The 12,812-nt window shown below is 39.0% G+C and overlaps 1 protein-coding gene across 3 annotated transcripts in view; it reads left to right on the plus strand.

Moving 5' to 3' along the window:
- Positions 1–10,752, plus strand: part of LOC127947043 (mucin-2-like) — a 37,138-nt gene extending 26,386 nt beyond the window's left edge. For all 3 annotated transcript variants that reach the window (XM_052543943.1, XM_052543945.1, XM_052543944.1), the window contains 16 exons: positions 5,452–5,699; positions 5,793–5,976; positions 6,094–6,304; positions 6,384–6,559; positions 6,724–6,793; positions 7,046–7,146; positions 7,299–7,330; positions 7,848–8,025; positions 8,103–8,207; positions 8,345–8,385; positions 8,978–9,100; positions 9,186–9,284; positions 9,749–9,877; positions 9,984–10,023; positions 10,120–10,243; positions 10,347–10,752. In XM_052543943.1, coding sequence (XP_052399903.1) covers positions 5,452–5,699; positions 5,793–5,976; positions 6,094–6,304; positions 6,384–6,559; positions 6,724–6,793; positions 7,046–7,146; positions 7,299–7,330; positions 7,848–8,025; positions 8,103–8,207; positions 8,345–8,385; positions 8,978–9,100; positions 9,186–9,284; positions 9,749–9,877; positions 9,984–10,023; positions 10,120–10,243; positions 10,347–10,539 — 2,054 coding nt within the window. In that variant the 3' untranslated portion in view covers positions 10,540–10,752. The remainder of the gene's footprint in view (positions 1–5,451; positions 5,700–5,792; positions 5,977–6,093; positions 6,305–6,383; positions 6,560–6,723; positions 6,794–7,045; positions 7,147–7,298; positions 7,331–7,847; positions 8,026–8,102; positions 8,208–8,344; positions 8,386–8,977; positions 9,101–9,185; positions 9,285–9,748; positions 9,878–9,983; positions 10,024–10,119; positions 10,244–10,346) is intronic.
- The last annotated feature ends 2,060 nt before the right edge of the window (positions 10,753–12,812 follow it).

Here is a 12,812-nt window from a genome sequence, read left to right on the forward strand (position 1 = left end):
ATTTTTATTGTTTTAAATGCTGCTTACTTATTCATAAAAACCCAAGTAGTGGACACATACAGTACGCAGTTAATTGTTTGGTTGATATAATCCTTAGGTGTGTAAATGTATAATTTCCTTTTCGTCATTTTTTTATAAAATATATATAATATATTTTTTATAAAATATATACTGTATATAAAAATAAATCAATTTGTAGTTAAAATAACTAAAATAAGCACAGCTCGCTAAAGCTGGTGATGTAGATTATGCGGAGCGAGCAGTCTGGGAAGTGTGTAAAGCACGCCAGATCTAAAAAGTCCCTGATATGGTCCTCCAGCAAGAGTCCTGTTGCTTCAGGCAAAGGAGTTGAACGGCAGGCCGGTCCATTCCAGGATAGGGGAGGGAAAAAAAACGAGACAAAAAAGAAAAAGGAAAAACACTGCTAAACTACTCACTTTTGACTGTCCACTATCCCTTATGGTCTGGTGTGCAAAACAAAGTGTATTTCAATCAAGAGAGGTCTTTTAATAATCCATTGGAGAGAAAGGGCACAACCAAATTAAAATCCAAATGAAGAAACCTCAATAGCAGACAATAGCAGACATGTCTGCATTTGTGATCGGAGCAATGACAAACAACAAGCGCTACTCTACACTGCTCAAAACTTGCGTTTGAATCATCAGAGGCAAATTCTTTAAATATGTAAATTTATTTGCAGGCTGTGAGTCAGAAACGTCAGGCTGTTCTTGCACAGTTGGAATTGTCCCACTTTATTAAAAAAAAGTGAAAAATGTTATGTATGGGTAAAAAATGAAACAGTTATGATGGAAACAGACACTGGCATTGCAGGTTACTCTTCCAGGAAACACTCCTCTTTTTCCATTAAAAAAATGCACTGCACACATCTAAACAGTTGGGTTGAACTGTTCTGGGACAGTGTTGTAAATATAAATTAACCACTGATTTCTAGTTATGTCCTCTTTTGGACATAACCCATAAAGGTCCCGTAATGACATGTGACATCAGGATGTGATGTGTAATGTTCAATTCGAAATTTGGACATGTCACGCTGTCTGTTTTCCTGGGTGTTCCCTAGTGAGCTCACTTCTCCTTAGGCACTTCTCCTTAGGCACTTCACCATAGGCACTTTAATTCCTCTAGTCTGGTCCTGTCTTCACAGTAATTGCTCTCCAATTAAATCGCACAGGTGCTGACAATCCTTTGTCATTAGTCTCCTTATATATAGCTGTCCTTCCCTGTTGTTTGTATGGAGTCTTTAACGGAACAAACAGTCGGGAGGAGGTCCGGCAGCGATCTCCACTGTGGGCTCCCGTTGACCCGGGGTTCGGTTGGGGGCTGCCATTTCCCCAGTATGTCCCGAAAGGAGACGCAAATCGGCTGAGCCAGCGCCGTGGTCCCAGATGGCCGCCAGTCCAGCGCCACAGCACAAGATGGCCACCAGCCCAGCGCCACAGCACAAGATGGCCGACTCAACACCTGAGTCTCCAGACAAGATGCTCCCAACTCACCATCATGGAGGGTGTAGGAGGAGGAGACAGGCGTCTACCGTTCCTCAAAGCCCGGAGAATGTTCCCGAGCGGGCCGCTGCCGTCCAGGAGGACGTTCCCGAGCGGGCAGCTGCCGTCCAGGAGGACATTCCCGATGCTGTTCCTGAGGCCGAGGCGGAGCCCGGTGCTGTTCTGGAGGTCGAGGTGGTGACTGATGCTGTTCCGGAGGCCGAGGCGGTGACCGATGCTGTTCCGGAGGTCGAGGTGGTTCCCGGGGCCGAGGCGGTGCCCGATGCTGTTCCGGAGGCCGAGGTGGTGCCCGATGCTGAGGCAGTGTTCGAGGCTGTTCCGGAGGCCGAGGCGGCGCCCGAGGCCGTTCCCGATGCGGTGTCCGATGCTGTTCCGGAGGCCGAGGCGGTGTCCGACGCCGTTCCGGAGTCAAGTCAGATTCCTGTTGACTTTCCAGAGTTGAGTCAGTTCCCAATTGACCCTAGAGTCGAGTCAGGTGTTCATGGACCCTCCAGAGTCAGGGTTAGTCACCGTCGACCTTCCAGAGTCAGGGTTAGTCACCGTCGACCTTCCAGAGTCAGGGTTAGTTACCGTTGACCCTCCAGAGTCAGGGCTAGTTCCTGTTGACCATCCAGAGTCGAGTCAGGTGCCGGTGAACCCTCCAGAGTCGAGTCAGGTGCCGGTGAACCCTCCAGAGTCGAGTCAGGTGCCGGTGAACCCTCCAGAGTCGAGTCAGGTCACCGCCGGTCTTCGGGAGCAGTGTCGGGTCGGCACCGGTCTTCTGGAGTCCGGTGGAGGTGCCATGGGATTGCCAGAGGTTTGTTCTCCCGTTGGTCGGACCACACGGATGTGGTGGTCTTCCGCTCCGCCCTGGGGGACTCTGGCATCGACCAGGAGGACGTGGTGGTCTTCCGCTCCTCCCTGGGGGACTCCGGCCTCGACCACGTGGAGGTGGTGGTCTTCCGCTCCGCCTTGGGGGGGCTTCTGCCGTGACCACATGGTGGTGATGGCCCTCTGCTCCGCACGGGAGGGCATCACGTGATGTCTTCCATGGCCCCCTGTTTTTGTGTTCTTTTGTTTTTCTGTTTATCTCTTCTTTGGACCTGGCCCTCTGTCCCTCCCCTTTATCCTCCGCCGGTCCACCACCCTCCTGGACTCCTTGTTTTGTGTTACACCTCTCCTGCCTCTGCCTTTCCATTCCACCTGGTTGTTTGTCTCTGTCTGTCCATTCTATCTGGTTCTCCTGTCTCTGTTTTCTGACCCTCCGTCCCTCCCCCTAGTCCGCCGCCGCTCCACCTCCCTCCTACCTCCTTTTCTGTTGGGTTTTCCTGGGTTTCAGGTGGAGCATCTGGCAGCTGCTCCGTAGGGGAGGGGGTAATGTCACGCTGTCAGTCTCTGTTTTCCTGGGTGTTCCCTAGTGAGCTCATTTCTCCTTAGGCACTTCACCATAGGCACTTTAATTCCTCTAGTCTGGTCCTGTCTTCACAGTAATTGCACTCCAATTAAATCGCACAGGTGCTGAAATCCTTTGTCATTAGTCTCCTTATATATAGCTGTCCTTCCCTGTTGTTTGTATGGAGTCCTTACCCTATGTGTCATATGTTCTCATCTCCCGAGACTGACCCTTACCTTCTCGTTCCTCCGAGTTCCATCCGGTTTTCTTCTTTTGTTTTGTTTCGTTTGTCTTCCTGGACTGTTTATTTTGTGTTTACCCTTCTGTTAATTAAACATACCTTGCAATTGGATCCTACCCTCTCCTTGTGTTTTCCCTAAACCCAACCATCACAGGACAGCTTTATGCAAATCTTCCCACACAGTGACATATGCATGTTGGGGGCATGTTAGAAAGAGCCATTTTAGGTAAAGAATATCTCTTTGGATTTGAGAATTTATTCTTTGCAACTTTACAGATCTTGTTTATGCACCAAGAGCTTTTAACACTCCAAAAAGAAAGGAAATTTTTATTTAATCATATGACCCCTTTAAATTGATTTCCGAGGTGTTTCTTTTTTTAACTAAAGAAAGGGCATAAAAATGTTTGCATTATCTTTCATATCAAATTCTTACATTTCATTAATGAATTTACATTTACATTGCAAAATTACTACCGCATGAATAATGTTATGAGCTTAGTGTTTTAAATAATTTTTTATATACAACAATGAAAAGTTGATACTTTAAAATATGAGAGTAAACCGCCAGTAGGTGGCTTCAAGTGACTGTTTTATTTAGTGAACATTTAAATAATTGGTTTAAGCTTTCCTGCAGACAGCTGATTCATTCAAGAATCAAGCAAATGAATGAATCACTGACTCAGCTGATCAATTAATTCACCAACGAAACACCGCTGTGTGCTGCTTGGAGATTAGTGAATGATTATTACTCATTTATTGAATGAATAAAATCAATGTCAAATCTGTAATCATGCTGATATTCAGGAATCAACACTCTCTTGTTCGTCTCATGTTGCTTAAAGGGACACTAAGTAGGAATTACTCCCATCTAGTGGTGAAATTGTATTTTGCATTCAAACTAATTTTGCTCTCCAGCGCCTCGCTTTTTCAAATGCGTGTTGCATCTACGGTAGGCGATATGTACCAAAAAGCTTTGACAGAATGTCTACTAATAGCACTTCGTCGAGTTTTCCTTCAGGTAAACAGGTGTGTTATTTCAAACAAACTGCAACATGACAACTAACAAACGAATGTTACAGTATGAATTACTGACTGTGGAAAACATGAAATATTGTAATTAGTAGTTATGTCTTCTTTATTCGTTATATTTTCTGAATTATATGCATTGTTAGATATAAAAAAAAAAATATTATAATATAGATTGTAACACTGACTTACCTGTCGAGAAGAAAACTGGCCACTTCAGCATCTCTTTTGAAATCTTTGTCAAGCATTAGCTCTTTCCACCTAGAAAAAGCTTCCCCGACATTAACTCTTGTTTTCTGTAATCTACGGTCACGTTTCCTTTTACGTTCTATTTTTGACTGTTTTGGTGACTATTTTTTCTTCTCCTGTGGCGTGGCATATGTATGGTCCATAATAAGAATGCAATCCAGACTTTTAAACTTGCCGGTGCAGTTTCAAGCGCCTCTCACTGCTCTGCACCTGCGTTTCTGGCTCTGACCGAAAACGCGCTGTGGAAACGCGTTGGCTTAGTACTTTTTGTCCCTCTCTGCTATTATAGTTTTGCAAGATGGAGGAGCTACATGGAAGCCTCCGTCGACCTACCCGTCCCATGTATATAAAGATAATAAATTCTTCATTTACAAGGATTAGTTTAAACATTGGCATAGGTATTTGTACACCATTGAGGGCATATTTATGAATAAAAATATTGATTTTAGATAATAAAATACCTAAAAAGTTACTTATTGTCCCTTTAACTAGGCTACATCATATAGTATAAATATAAAAACTACATTTTTGCTGCAGTATGTTTGTTCTAGGAGTTTTTCTGTGGAGTCGCACTCATTTGTTTTGATTTCTGCACGAGATTATCTCACACTCACACCGGCTGCACAAGCTTCAACATGTGAGACCTTGTTACTCTCAGTACATTATTCATTATCATCAACATTTACAACAAATGTACAAAAATAATGATTAAATAATGGCACAAATATCAATAATTTGACTACCGCAAACCTTAGTATATCACGCATAATTCATTACAATACTCTTCTCCCATAAATTTTGCGCTAGAAAGGAAAACTCCTAAAAATGCATACAGTAAGATTAGCCACAAAAATGCCAGTCCATGCCTTTCATTGCTTATTTTTTACTGTTTCATTAGTAAAAAGGCAGTAGTTTTTTAACTGCAAAAAAGAAGGTTTATATGGAACAAACTGTTAGTAAATCTGTTTCTTAGTGTTTACCAAGTTCAAGTAGCTTGGTCAGTTCAAATAATTGAATATTGTTTGTTCCTTTCCTGATTATAGGTTTTTGTGAAGGCTGGGGTGACCCGCATTACAAAACATTTGATGGAAAATTCTACAGTCATCAAGGAAACTGCACTTATACCTTAATGGAGGAAATTAGGCCTCAAACACATTTGAAGATCTACATTGACAGTGTCTACTGCGACCTTGTTGAGCGTGTATCCTGTCCCAGATCTATAATTGTGTCTTACAACAAACTAGTCATAAAACTCACAAATCACAATCTATTAGGAGGTGCAGACCTAGAGGTGAGATTTTATAGATTTGTAATGAATAACGTGTTTTTTTCTGATTTACTTACTATCCTAAAATGTTATTGCCATTGTCTCCTTTCATAAAAGGCTTTTGAGAACAATGTAAAGTTACGGCTGCCATATGCTTATAATGGTGTGAGAGTTGTAAGCTCAAGCCTAGACTTGTTCTTGAGTATTCCATTGCTGGGTGTTAATATATCATTTGGAGCTACTGGCTTTGGCATCAATTTGCCATTCCAGCATTTTGGAAACAACACACAAGGTCATTGTGGTAAGTCAGACACCCCACGATATTTGTATAGATGGTGACATCAAAATGTGGATGGTATACAAGGGATTTTTTTTTATTCATTGTAAATCTAAATTATGCCAAATAATTCTCACTAAGGAACATGTAACAACAACAAGGCTGATGACTGCATGATCCCTGGAGGGATCTTGGTGGACGACTGTGCAGTGATGGCAGATTACTGGCCAGCCAGTGGTGTGAATGGGGAAGTTTGCACTCCACCATCTGCATTACCTTCTGTTCCAGTTAAAAACAAACTTCCATCTAAGCAATGCAAGGCTCATCCTGACTGCTACCTCCTTAATAACGAGTAAGTGGATTCTGTGTGATACTTTTATGTTTTTATTTTACTTAAATTATATTAATTTTACTTCTTCTGCCTTTCTCAGGTTGTTCAAAGCGTGCCATTCCCATATACCTCCACAAAACTTCATTTTATCATGTCAGTATGACAGTTGTCATATGGGAAACCCTGCCGTGGTGTGTATCAGTCTGCAGACATATGCCAGGGCTTGCCTTCAATTAGGGATCTGCATAAACTGGAGGAACTACACTAAACTTTGCAGTATGTTGCATTTTATAAATTTCATATCATACTTTTGTTTTTGTGTTGTACCTTTCTGGCATTAAATTCCTTTTTTATATTTGATTTGTCGTGATCGTCGTAATCTTAGATTTTTGGAAACTACTGATTATTTAAGTGTTGTATTTTGTTTTTTCTTCCCCCAGATATTGAATGTCCAGCAGATAAAGTCTTCAATCCTTGTGGTCCAGCTGAGCCACCAACCTGTGCTGATATGTACGCCCATTTATCCAAATTTATCAAAAGTTTAGACATTTGCAGAAATTAAACTTTACTGCTTAAGTTTTTTTAAATTGAGGGATAGGGAATATGACAGACATGTACAGTACTTGAAAAAAAAATAAACTATTAATATGCGGTTTAAAAGTTAATAAATGTTGTTGTGCAGATGTACTGTAATGAATCTTAGATGATATGTGTGTAATAATAATGATAATAAAAAAGGTTAAATACTTTTTTGTAATGCAGACCTGAACAAAAAAACATTAAAATGCGCACGGAGGGATGCTTCTGTCCTGAGGGCACATTACTCTTCAACAAGAACACAAAAGTTTGTGTGAACAAATGCGGTGAGAAGCCTTTAACTCAAGTTTACGTGCATGCATAAGGCATTCAGATTTAGAAGTTGAAAAAAATGTGCCTTTTTGCATCATCCTGCATACCTTAACTGCTTTTCAAGAAAATATCTGTCTTATGCCGTTCTTCTCTTTTTGTTTTTTAGGATGCCTGGATTCCTCTAAAATACCACGTGATGTACGGTGGTGTTTAACCATTTTAATTTAGCTGTTTACACAAAAATATTATTTAATTTCATAGTCCTTAAACTTCAAGGTCATTCAGCAAAACAATGCGGCAAGCTCATTTATAAAAATCATTCAAGATGGCAGATGACATGAAGTGAAAATGAAAACCTAACCCTAATCCTCATAAATTGTTCAGTACCAAAATGTATAAAATAGTTAGCACACATGCATATTGGCATGAAAATACCATGTATTTTTATGCTTACCAGAGTTCAATTTTGGCTTAGCAATATAAGCCAAGCTTATATGAATTTGTATGACTAGTGATATTTATATTTACTTGCAAGGTCAAAAAAACCTGCATACATGGATTCATTCTTCACACTATAACCTGTAGCATGAATTTACTAAACAAAAGAGTGAATTTTCATTATACGCTGAATTAAAAGAATTAACCGAATAATGGGCAAAGCTGAATAATGACCGAAATAGACTTTTAACTGAATTCTCTTCATATTTTGTGGCAGTTTGGTGAGGTATTCGAGTACAACTGTGAGGAGTGTATCTGTGAAAAGAACAGCAAATCAGTGAGCTGTAAGCCCAAAGCGTGTCTCGATGTCAGCACTGAGATCTGCACTGAACCTGGCTTTGTTCTGGTCAACGTCACCAATCCTTCAGACCCATGCTGCAGTAAACAAGTTTGCAGTAAGTTTATGTGCAGCTTTTTTGCAAGATGTTTCTTTTTCATCTTCCTTTTATTAAGTCTCCTTTGTGTGACGTAGACTGTGATGTCAGCATGTGCCCACCTATGGATAAAAAGTGCCCAATTGGACATAACCCAGTCGTGAAAGTGCCAGATGGAAAATGCTGTCCAGAAATCAAATGCGGTATTGCTATTATTCACACATCAGTTCATTTTTGTGACATTTGTATGCTTTTTTTTTTCTTTTATCTTAGATGGTGTCTGTATTGCCTTTTATATCATTCTGTGTATTTTTGTGATTTATTATTTTTGCTTCCTCAGAGCCAAAGAAAGTGTGCGTCTACAAAAATATGGTATATGAGGTAAATAGAATGACACAAATTGTTATTATTATTATTATTGTTTTTTATTTTAAATACTAATTAACCCCTCAAACTGTCATTTTAACATAAGACTTTATAGTGCACGATTCAAACTTAAATTTGTATAATTCATGAATGAAAACATTTTGTAACATGATATTGATGTACCATTTACATGGTAATGCAATGTCTGATTTTAAAATGGGTTTTAAAGGATGAATTTTGAGGTTTTAAGTTTTCAGTCGATATATAACTTCTGATGATTTCTAAAATGTGATAGAGAAAAAGGCAACAAAGTCGTCTTTTTTTTTAACAAAGGTCAAAACTCCTGTTATAATGTAGATTTTTTGAGGGTGCACTCTTGTCATAAATTAATCAATTACTTTTCCTAAATAATTTTTAACAAAAAACATTGGTAAAATATATATTTAGGAGTCTTAGACCTTTCCAGCGATATAAAGTTTGTCAAGATTAGATTAGATTTAATTGTAATATATTGAAGTAAATGTAGTCGTCCCGTATACGGGACAGGGTGACAGTTAAAGGGTTAATGAAAGTTTTACACACTCATGTTTCCCATCACTTCCCCCAGCCTGGTACCAATATCCCCAAAGATGGCTGTCAGGAATGCAGATGTACTTTGGACGTGGATCCTAAAACGCAATTGTTCATGACCAAATGTCAATCTGTGAAGTGCATTGAGAAATGTGATCCTGTAAGTTGTGTGAGGAGATTCTGATCGTCTTGTTTCAGAACCAACGGTAATTTCATTGACTTCATCTGATATTTATTTTTCACAGGGTTATGAAAACATTAAAAAGAAGCCTGATGACTGCTGTGGAGAATGTGTGAAAACTCATTGCATTGTCAGTATTAATGGCGTCGATCATACATTAAAGGTAAGTTCAAATGTCAGAGGTTCAGTCGCCTTGAGGTTCATAGCCTAACCTGATTTTACCAAGTGAGACATGTTCCTGGGACAACATCATTGTTGACCCTGGAACAACATTGTGATTAACCAATCAGATTTGAAGAACCAGTTTATAGATTTTGTGAAGTTTATGCTTAAAATCAGTGTTTGGTGCTTGTACATCAGTGTCATTCATCTATCATTTCCTCTGATTTTAGGGATTACTCATGGTTAAGGTTAGGTTTAGGTGTAGGGATATGGTTAAGAATATATTTTTGGAGTAAAATGTTGTTCCAGGGTCAACAAAATATGTTGACCTAGGAACACATCGGACTTGGCAAAATCAGGATGTGCAGGTTCATATTCAGGTTAAATGGTACTTAGAAGTTAAATGAATTATAAATGAACGCTCATATGTTAAAACCAATGACCTTGTTCTTTTTTGGGTCATAGGAAGGTGAAACTTTTCCCTCTACAAATCAAGGCTGTGACAGAATCACGTGTACTAAAATTAATGGACAGTTCATCACCAACAAATACACAGTCCAGTGCCCTCCTTTCAACATTTCCAACTGCCAGCCTGTTAGTACTTCATATATCACATAAACACATATTTACATATTATACTGACTGATCATGGTGATTAAATCCCATTGATGACATTCTGCCTTTGTGATTCGCTCTACAGGGCACTGTTCAGCTGTCGTCTGATGGATGCTGTAATGTTTGTGGGTATTTTTTTTTTAAAGAAAACTATGTGAATTTTGGTTGGTTCGAGTCGATTATTAATATGTCTATATACATTCTGTTGCCCGTGTTTGTAGGTGTTGACCAAATTAAGGGATGTCGAGTACAGACCGTACGCAAATACATACAACAAAAAGACTGTGTGTCAGAGAAGAAAATGGACCTGACATTTTGTAGTGGAGACTGTTCCAGTTTTGGCAGGTGAGCAGACACAGACTTAGTCAAAGTTGGCTTCCTATCTGAAACAGACACTCGTAAGTGACTGATTTGAAATGGTTTACATGTGTTTTTCTCTCATTCGTAGGTACAGTGAACCTGAATTATCCTCTTGTACCTGTTGCCAGGCCACTCAAACAAGTAATCGCACGGTGACACTTGGTTGCGTAAACGGAGATATAATTACCCATACATACGTCAATGCTGAGAAATGTGCCTGCAGCAAAGCTAACTGTCATAGAGAGGACGTGGGCAAGACACTCACTGAAGACAAAAAATAAAACGCAACTAAGGACTTCCATGAGCAGCAGCAAATCATCCACCCGAAGACATTAATTATTTGTTAAACTTTGGGAAAAAAATTTTAATAGCACATGCTTTGTTTAGCATTTCTTAAACATGATCTATAGAGCTTTTCTTTTTTCTTTGTTTGATACACATGTACTGTTTTGCGTGCTTAAAATTAGCAATTAAAAAGGCATTTTAAAAGTAAATACATGTTCGTTTTGTGTTTAATTGAGAATTTTTTTAGAGTTTGTATGTGGGGTTTGTGTTTATTTATACATATCTAGAATCTGGTCATGACTTTGGTGTTTCTAGTGCTATGATCTACTGTTTGGGTTAGGAAAAATGCTTTAAAAGATGCCCAAACTCTGTCAAAGTTGCTTTTAAATGTTAACTACATCAAAGCACATACATCTTTAAGTGCATGAATCACCTTTTCTGAAATTATATAGCTGCTTTTTTGCTATTTTAGAGTAGTGTTTGTTTATGGACAGTCATGGGACAGCTATAGCACGTGAAGCCATTAACTTTTTGCTAATATTTGTCAGTATTTTAACTTTTGTCAGTGTAATGGCAGCTCTTTCACTTTACTTAGGTATACTTAGTAAAATAAACTTGAAATACTACTTTTTTGTAAGCGACTGACTGCATTGCACCATTAGTTTTGTCTTGTGTGGCCAAATATCTGTCACTAGAACTACAGAACAAGCCTATTATGAAGACTAACCATGGCATTTACTACAGTGGCCAAATCAAACACAGAACCATATTTAGAGTGCATGTAGTTAACCAAGCATGTGGGTTAATGCTACATGACAGCTCTAATCAAAGAATAGTTTACACTGGTCCCTTAAACACCAACATTCAAAGTTCGCTGGTGGGATTTAAAATAATTTTTAGGCATTTGACGGATAAGTATGAATAATCATTTAGTTAACTGCTAGTGGAGCAGTCATATGTTGTTCTAGAACTTGGATATACAGTACCTTTCAGCATTGATGGCGACTTTCCAGATGTGTAAGCTGCCCATGCCACACGCACGCATGCAACCCCATACCATCAGAGATGCAGGCTTCTGAACTGAGCTCTGATAACACCTTGGGTTGTCCTTGTCCTCTTTAGTCCGGATGACACGGCGTCCTAGTTTTCCAAAAATAATTTCAAACTTTGTTTTGTCTGACCACAGAACAGTTTTCCACTAGGCCACAACTTTCCATGTTTCCCATTTGTTAATGTATAGTCATGTTTTGTAAATAATTTTCATACAGGAGCAACTTTTACAGAAGTTACTTTGAGCTGACATTTCACTGAAACAAAAAAATTGTTTTAATTTTAGTAAATGATAACACTTAAGCGATCTTAATTGCATTGTCTGACCTTGGTAAACCGTATCTCTGTCCATTCCTGCGGGGTTTGATGAAGACACACAAATTCATGGTTACCCTTTTCCGTAATCACTTTACAATTTCCACTGTACTGAATAAAGCCACTGACAGCAAGTTACTCCAGAGTGCTGTGTGATATTTTCATTAGTGGTGGAGAGAAATTTTGAGACAAAATCGTACTAGCTTGGCTGAATATTAAGTAGGTTACGTGAGTGTGGTGCAACGTCAGCTTTACGTATTTAATATTCATGAGATATCATTCGCTTTCGCTACGTTCAGTGTTGTTGTCAGCGGATTTTCCCTTATTTCCAGATCACTTGCCTATTGCCTAATTCGGGCCTCGTGGCCTAAAAGATAAGCCGTCTGACTTCGAATTAGAAGATTGCAGGTTCGAGTCCTGCCGGTGTCGTGGTTTTCAGTTTAAATAAAGTTTTCTTAACCATGGTTAATAACGTAGGTAACACTCAGAACAAATACATATAATTTAACTGCACGAAAACCGCCTCATATTACTCAATCATATTCCGATTACAGGTCTAATGTTCTTCACGACTTTGATATTGCATGTTATTTATTTCAAATGCTATGCCTTTGTAGAGAACCTTTTGTCGAATTGAAGTGTGTTAATATTGTCGCATGATGGCGCTATCGTCATAAAAAATTAACATCTCACTGAAGGGGATTAAATTTTTTTTTTTAAATTATTTTTAACCTAACATTTTTGTAGCCTATATATTTTAATGTATATATATATTTTAATCTGAATAGATAATGTGTTTTAACATCAAATAATAGAAGCTGAATATTGTTTATATACCTAAACTGAAATTTTAAATAAAATCACATTGCAAATGCATATAATTAAATGCATACGTATTTATAAT

Source organism: Carassius gibelio, chromosome A25 (assembly GCF_023724105.1).
Source record: "Carassius gibelio isolate Cgi1373 ecotype wild population from Czech Republic chromosome A25, carGib1.2-hapl.c, whole genome shotgun sequence".
In the NCBI taxonomy this organism is placed as follows: Eukaryota; Metazoa; Chordata; class Actinopteri; order Cypriniformes; family Cyprinidae; genus Carassius; species Carassius gibelio.